The sequence below is a fragment of the Poecilia formosa genome, unplaced genomic scaffold, assembly GCF_000485575.1.
Source record: "Poecilia formosa unplaced genomic scaffold, Poecilia_formosa-5.1.2 Scaffold441, whole genome shotgun sequence".
Taxonomy (NCBI): Eukaryota; Metazoa; Chordata; class Actinopteri; order Cyprinodontiformes; family Poeciliidae; genus Poecilia; species Poecilia formosa.
The window spans coordinates 402,151-409,913 of record NW_006800380.1 but is presented as its reverse complement, the minus strand read 5'-3'; the positions used below and the strand labels follow the sequence as shown (position 1 = coordinate 409,913).

The following is a 7,763-nucleotide window of genomic DNA, read 5'->3' as shown; positions in this document are numbered from 1 at the left end:
GATTGAAAACCGACGGGCACACTTTGGCATGCCCCTTAAAATTTCTGCGGAATTTTCTAGTTCTGACATGCTGCTCAGGCCTCTGTTTTAACTGAGTCTTGGCCATAGATAGAACTACAGTTATGGCAGTTATGGCCTTTCTCTGGATTCTGTTGCTATAGCGATTGGCCCTCAGCCAACTGCTGTGTGTGTGAGACAGAAAGCTGGGGAAGGATTTCCATCTTAGAGACCCATGAAATGCTAATGTTAATGAAGTTCACTATCCTGAGAAAACAAACATAAAAAAAGATTTAAATTATTGCACTGCCTACGGCGGTGCACTTTCGTGAGTGGAATTTGCAGAGTCTTATTTTGAAACTTTCAGTAAACTTCATTTTCATAACCAATGTGTAACAGTGGTTTGGTTAATCTACCTGTCTAATGCCAAAAACAGGAGGTAGTTCGAACTGCCAGCTCAGCCCTCCTCTGTTCCACCATGTTGTAGTTCTGACCTTCTGCTCTGCCCTCTGTATTAAAGTGTTCCACCTTATTTAGAACAAAATTATTTTTGGGGTCAAAATTCCACTCTTTTTCTCACTCTAAAAAAGCGTCAGTTGGTTTCAGTTACACTCTAAGGTTTGGCAGTTGGAAATTTTGCTCGTTTTTCGCTTTTTACGTCGCCATCGTAACACCGATCCCCAATAAAAATAATAGCTCCCTTCTCGGCATCGAACCGCACGATTTGATACCACTTTTGTGGGTGGGCACGCAGCGGTACGGGCCGCATTAACGGTAATGGAAGAAAAATAAAGATATAAAGAGACATTCTATTGGGTGTAGAACAATAGGTGCCTGCCATGCAATGCATAGGGAGAGCAGTGACTGACCTGCGAAGGTCAGTCACTGCTCTCCTTCGATTTTCGTTTAGTTCTAATGATTTGCATGTAAATATTTGTTGGTACTGTTTATTGTTTTGTTAGGTTTGTGTAAATAATGTTTGTTTGTTTGCTTTGTTTACTTGGTATGAGTGGTGAAATTGCCCAACGTATAAAAACTAGCTTTTCTGTCTCACTAGCATGAAATTGGTGTCGGTTCAAATGTGATTTTGCTGTCATGCCTTCTTCCTAAAAAGCTGAGCCTCTGCCGGTCAAAGTGACGATAGGTTATTTTGAGTTTCTGTGCAATTTTTGACATTTTCTTGTGTAAATTTATTTAGTTCTACATTATTTTGCCTAAAAAAACCGTCTTAGTGTTCTGGTCTCTTTGGTCAAACAGTGGCAGACTACAATTTACAGGCAGACTACAATTTGTTTAAAATGGTACGGCTTTACTTCACTTAACCTGTCTTCTAATATAAAAGCATCCCACTGCCCGCTTAGGTCTGTAGGTAAGACTGGAACTAACCGAGGGCAGTGTAGGTGCAGCCGGTAGTGAAGTGAAGCCGGTTGAGTTGACTGTGAAATGCAGCACATAAGTCCAGGAGAATCAAGATGGAGAGAGAGTCAGCATCAGATGACATCAGGTATTCTCTGTGCTGTGAGAAGGATGGAAATAGGACTGAATATTGTTGAGTTTTAGATCATTTTGAAGGTGGATGACAACTGTTTTTGGATATGAAGGGTTGATTGGAGATGTACCTGTAATTGGAAAGGACTTCTGGGTCAAGAGTGGGGCTTATGTAGCCTGGTAAAAACCAACCCCTTGTCCTACATGACTTGTTGGCTCTCGGTTATTGAAAAATGATGTGTCCTGGAGGATTAACGGTACTGAAGTTTTAAATTTTACCCAGTAACTAACATTTGCCTGTGACAGATGTAATGTGCCAGTTTGACTGTATGAATCTTACTGGAAGTTGCCTGTGCTGTAAACAAACATCTCCCACTGCAAAGAGAAAATAGCAAATCTGAAAGTTAATTGAATTTATATAATAATATACAATTATTAACAATATACAATTGTTAATTGTATATTGTAACCCAACACAGACTGAAGAGCTTCATTTATTTCCTCCACTGCCATTGCTAAAACTACAGGCAGACTACAATTCTAAAATGGTGTAGAAAATCAAAGTCATTGTTCACAACTTCTCCTTCTGTTTGCTGATTGGCCCGGTCAAAAATCGACCAGAAACAAGCCAAGTCAAGCCAAGTTATTTATTTATTTACTTACTTTGTGGAATTGTACAGGAACACAATGGCCAGCCTTAGTTTTATGAGGATAATGGCTTTCTTTAGACTCTGTGACAAAAAAACATTTGCATGATTTAAAAACATGGACTCCTATGTTTTCATTTTGTGTACACAAAAGCTCATAATAATGAATATTTCTTACAGACTGATATAAATCCCACTACATTTCAGAGTAGTGTTTCAGTCTATAGTAATCAGTTGCCGTCTTGTCTTACAAGGGTAAGTCGAAACATGATTACCTAAAGCTGAATACACAGAAGCGGAAGATGTGAGGATTTCAGCAAAGACTTGAGCGACGTATGCGCAGTTTGGAGGAAGAGGCTGGATGTATTGATGAAGAAAAGGAGCTGGTTCTAATGAAGGACTGCAACCTTGTTTATTTGAGCCATATAGTTCAGGAAGAAACAATGACTTCGTTTCTGGGGAAGGAAGGGTTGGAACTGGGCATCCGTCACCTCGAAATCACTGAATGGTAATAAACAGATCTGTGTATATAATAATTATTCATCTATAATTTTGGTTTAATTCAAATAATCCAGTTACTTTAAAGTAACTGGTACAAGTTCTGCATGTGTTCCAACATATAAATGTTCTGAGCATGGTGTTCAGTGACCAGCCCTCCTGTTACTCTTATTTCCAAGTCTGGATTTCAATTTGTCCTCTTTTGATATATCTGTTACAATCTTGTACAGTACAGAGGGATTATCAGTTGACGTCACCCAGCATCATCACCACTCAGTGTACTGTGTATGTTGCCTGTAGAAAGAAAGCAAAAATATATTATTCTACTATTTACAATTAGGCTAAAAAAAATTATTTCCAACTCGGAGCCTGCACAGACAATGCGGTGTGGGGCTATCTGATACAGATGTCAGGTTTTATTTTTAGCATAGCATCGCACTGCCTCTCATTCAAGCTGCTACACTTTAGTTTCTGAGGACTTAGTTTGATGTTATAACCTTCTGTTATAACATTTTTATAACAGAAGGTGATATAGTTACTTGATCATACTATAAAAAGGCATCACGTGTCATATAACACTGTCCCTTTAAAACTGACAGAGTCCTGCATTGTTTAGATGTTCTTCAGTGGATCAGTCCTCAATAAGCTCTTAGATTCAATTTGATAGACTGACCTCTGCTTGGAAGGTTCTTCACCGTTTAATTTTTATTCCCTGGATAATAGTTCATACTGTGTGACTTGTCAACGTTAGTGACTTTTTTGTGTATTTTCGTTTTTGTAACTTAAATCGGAATATGATGTGTTCTATAATATGAAGAAAGGCTAAAAAAAATCTAAAAAGCAAACAGGTTCTATTGGAGTGACATGACTTCTTGTATCTTCAGGTCAGGAAATGGTCAGTTAGTTTGTTCATAACTTAACCAGGCGGATCACTATTCAAATTTGTATAACCTTAAAACTTAGTGACCTTTATTTAAGAGTAGAGGCTACATTTACGAGACAATATCTTATAACATAAAAGCAAAATATTAATTATTTTATGTTAATAAAATGCCACGACAGTGGATTGTTGTGGCACTACTTTTCTGAATTCTGTTCAGCTTTCCTGTTTTCTCTAATAAAATACAAGTTATAACCTTGAATGAATGAAGCTGGGTGTTTTGTCAATTTCAATTCAATTTAGTTTTTTCATGGGGCCTATTCACAATAACTGTAGATTATGCCCAGAAATCTACAGATTCCAACTGGATTGCTTTCATTTTAATTGGATCCTAATTATTAAACAATGCAGTAAAATTCATTTTATTATGCTAAAAAGTTGAAGGAACCCTGCCCACTGCATATAGTTGCTGACTGGCAGCTTCCACAGCCACAACTGAGTACTTTCTACATAAAACCACCAAACACACATTCTCTTTCCAATCCCATAAATTGTTTTTATTGTTGTCTTCATGCAGGCAATGGAGCTACTGGTTGAGAAGGCTATAAACAGCGCCTCGGCCCCTCTCAGCCCCGGTGATGCACTGAGACGTGTCTTTGAATGCATTTCTTCTGGAATTTTACTTCCTGGTGAGATGTCTTTAAAATTTTTCTGCAGTTCTGTCTCAACTGAGCGATGTGACAACTTTAGTGTTTTTCATGTGGGAGTCGAGCAGAGAGCTACAGGGAACATTCCAGAGAAAATTCTTGCTAATTTAAACAAAATGCATATTGGAGAACAATTTTACTGATCAGCTTTGATTCATTTTTATCTTATCCAGTCAACTGCTACTAGGAATGCGTGATGTACAGTATACAGTAGAAACAACAGAAATTTGGCTTATGATAGAGATCTGCAGTGTACCACCTAACCGCGGTAATGCTTGATGTTGTAACTGGCCTACGTTAAAACAGAGCCAGTGGGAGGCAGCAGGGCAAAGAGCGCAAGGAAAGAACTCACTATAAAGGCAGGTCCAAAAACATTAATTACCTGGACTTGGATCAGGTCTAACCTCCTGCAGTCTTAGCGCGGCGGCATGTATCACTGTCAGACAATGGGAAAACGAGGGGAAAACGTCCACACAGGATCGGCATGACCTCTGCTGGGTCGCACATGGGGTAACGCTCTCAGTCCAGTGGACCACGTTTCTTAACCCTCCCGCCTCCTGCAGTATTAGCACAATGCTCAAGAAAAATGGCAGATGTCACGGCGAGGAAGTGCTGTGAGGTGGTCTGATGGTCTGTCTTTCTGAAACCACATAGAATAAACCTTGCAAAACTGCACACTGAGACCAAGCCGGATCATGCACAGTAAAAAATTTGTGCGGTTTAAATGACCCCATCTGTTAAGACTGTGGGAAGGTTGACCAGTCAGACCAGGAGCAGAGAAATTTAACGTGTGTGGAATGGAGGAGATACAAGCATTTTGTATTGCCACCTTAAAACAATACATGTGCTTGAATACCAGCAATACAGCTGACTACAAGTTCCAGGCACAACACTGGGAAGAAAAGGCAGGATTTGATTCAGGCATCATTTACATTAAAGTTATCATGTTTATTTTTCATTTATTTATTTAACTTTGATTTAACCAGGTAGTCACCATTAAGATTATGCCTATTATTGCCGGCAATGATTGAGATTATGTTGCTGCATATAGTGACTACCTGGTTAAATCAAAGTTAAATACACAAATGAAAAATATATCTATATAGGAACACAATAACGTTAATGTAACGGATGCCTGTGTCAAATCCTGCCTTTTCTTCCCAGTGTTGTGCCTGGAGCTTGTATTCAGCTGTATTGCTGGTATTCAAGCACATGTATTGTTTTAAGGTGGTAATATAAAAATGTTTAGATTTTCTCCATTCCACACACAGATTACATTTCTCTGCTCCTGGTCTGACTGGTCAACCCTCCCCCGGTTTTAAGTGATGGGGTCATTTAGACTTCACAATTGTTTTGCTCTGTGTACTGTCCAGCAGGATCATACTGTGTGCTTTTACAAGTTTATTTCTTTCTTTGTGGTTTCACCCCAACCCACGGCGCTTCCTCACTGTCTGATTGTGGTATTTGCCATGCTCCTGCTGAGCATCATGATAAGACTGCAGGAACTGCGTTGGACTCAGCCAGTGGCGGAACAAGTCGGCGTCGGGCCAGGGGCTGGGGCTAATGACCGGGCCCCTTATTCCCAAAATAACAAAGCTTATGAAAACATAATTTTATAAAGTACTACTAAAAGCCACTCATATTTGTCGTAAAAATACTCCGATCTACCTAGTTTACAATCCGTTCCTAAGTGACTGATGATGATGTGGATGGTTGGTGACGTGTTTTACCCAGAATACACTTGGAGACAATATCGGCGATCAACTTGTATGTCATAAATGTCATAAAGTTAAATGTAAGAATGAAAATAAAGCCAGTCATGTAGCACAACATTTTATTCAATATTATACACCCACTATGTCCCTAAAATCAGTTGGTCTTGTAAAGTTTTTAGCAACCATGAGTCAACAATGACTGGGGCAGCCTACTATATAATCTACTCGGGGGTGGGGACCCCCCTTTATAATCTACATGCACCATACTCAACAGGCGAGGGCCCACATTCTCCAGCTCTCATCAGATGTGATCCAGACTTGGATCTCTAAAGTCATATTCTGTCTCTGGGCCCCCTCTAGGNTGTATTTTGTATTTCATTTCTTTAATCATTCTTAAATCAATACAAGATTACTGTTATTCCCCAGGCTTTTACCCTGCTTTCTGCGTGTACCTAGAGAGATCTCACAAATCCATGCCAGTTTTCTCGACACCCCCTCCTTGAGATCGAACGGTGCGTCGCAGAAAACGCAAAGTTCAATCATATAATTCTAATACTTCTTCACAATGGATGGTCAGAATGTCCCTTTCATAACAAGTGACAGGAGAAGATGACGGTGTCCATGCATCCACAATCTCGTAATCCGTCAGATTCGATGGTGGGGAAATCCAAACGTCCGCATCCAGTACATCCTCAATCGTGGAGCTGCATGACTCAGGGAGCTCGCAGTGCTGCAACGGCGATGGTGGAGATGACGCAGGCCCATCCAAAGCCTCATCCAGCTGTATGGACGCTGGAAAGGTACAGCACGCTTCCAACTCCTCAAGCAGATCCTGGAAATCCTGAGCAAACGAAGGGGACTGCATCTGACAAATGCAGGTGGTGTCAGAGCTCGTTTGACTGCTCTCATCCACGCGTGAAGGGAGAGGTGCATCCTCGGTCTGGCATGCTTGGTGAGATGAACTGAGAGACTCAGCTTGGGTGCCCTGATCGTGAGTTGCAATGCTGGCCTGACATCCGACATCAACGAACATGTCTGGAGATGCCGGGCACACAGGTGGAATAGGGTCGCCAACTGCCACTACTCTGCCATCCATTAGGTGCAGGGTGAGAAGGCACTGGCGTGTAATCTGATTCTCCCAAAGCTTCTGAACAATGGGTAGCACCCGGCCACTCTCCAAAGGCGAAGTCTGAAGTGCGTCGTCAGCCTGGCCCAATGCAGAGGTCCACACGACTTTGTGGTCCCGCTCCAGGGATCTAGACGTAGAAGCCGCAATGTAAGGCAGATCCTCACGTCCATGGAGGCAGAGGATGGCCGTTACATTTTCAAGGTGTACGCAGTCGTGACACCAGCGGGTAGACGATGCAACCCATATGAACCCAGAGGATTCTGCGGTTGTTCCACATCCCACGCAGCAGATCGGTGCCTGGAGAGAAACAGCAACCTAGGTAACTTCATGATTAGCGGTTATCGATTAATATTACTCATAATGGGGAAAAGGGGTGAAAAGCAATAGCAAAAGCAAAAAAGGGAGCTGATTCAAACTCGTGTGCCTCTTTGAGCTGCGAGCCAAGGGGAATTTATCACTGGGGGAGCATCGTTGGATACTTGCGATTCCCAATTCCGCACATAAGATGAATCATGAAATATCGCCGCATGGGTCATTAGCCACACTATGATGGGCAGTGTGGACATCTTCTTCATCCAATAGAGGGTCACTAAGACTCCCCCCCCGGCCACCCAGAGGGCCAAGATCGCCCATCTCCGGAGCCAACGACGTTTGCCTTGACCTCCGAGGGAGAAGGCCTGGTAAGCCAGGTAGATGAGAATA

The 7,763-nt window shown here is 41.6% G+C and overlaps 1 protein-coding gene across 1 annotated transcript in view; it reads left to right on the top strand.

Annotated features, from left to right (window-relative positions):
- zfr (zinc finger RNA binding protein) overlaps nt 1–7,763 on the top strand; it is a 97,775-nt gene that overhangs the window by 84,661 nt on the left and 5,351 nt on the right. The window contains exon 18 of the mRNA XM_007577440.2: nt 4,088–4,199. Within this exon, the coding sequence (XP_007577502.1) occupies nt 4,088–4,199 (112 nt within the window). The remainder of the gene's footprint in view (nt 1–4,087; nt 4,200–7,763) is intronic.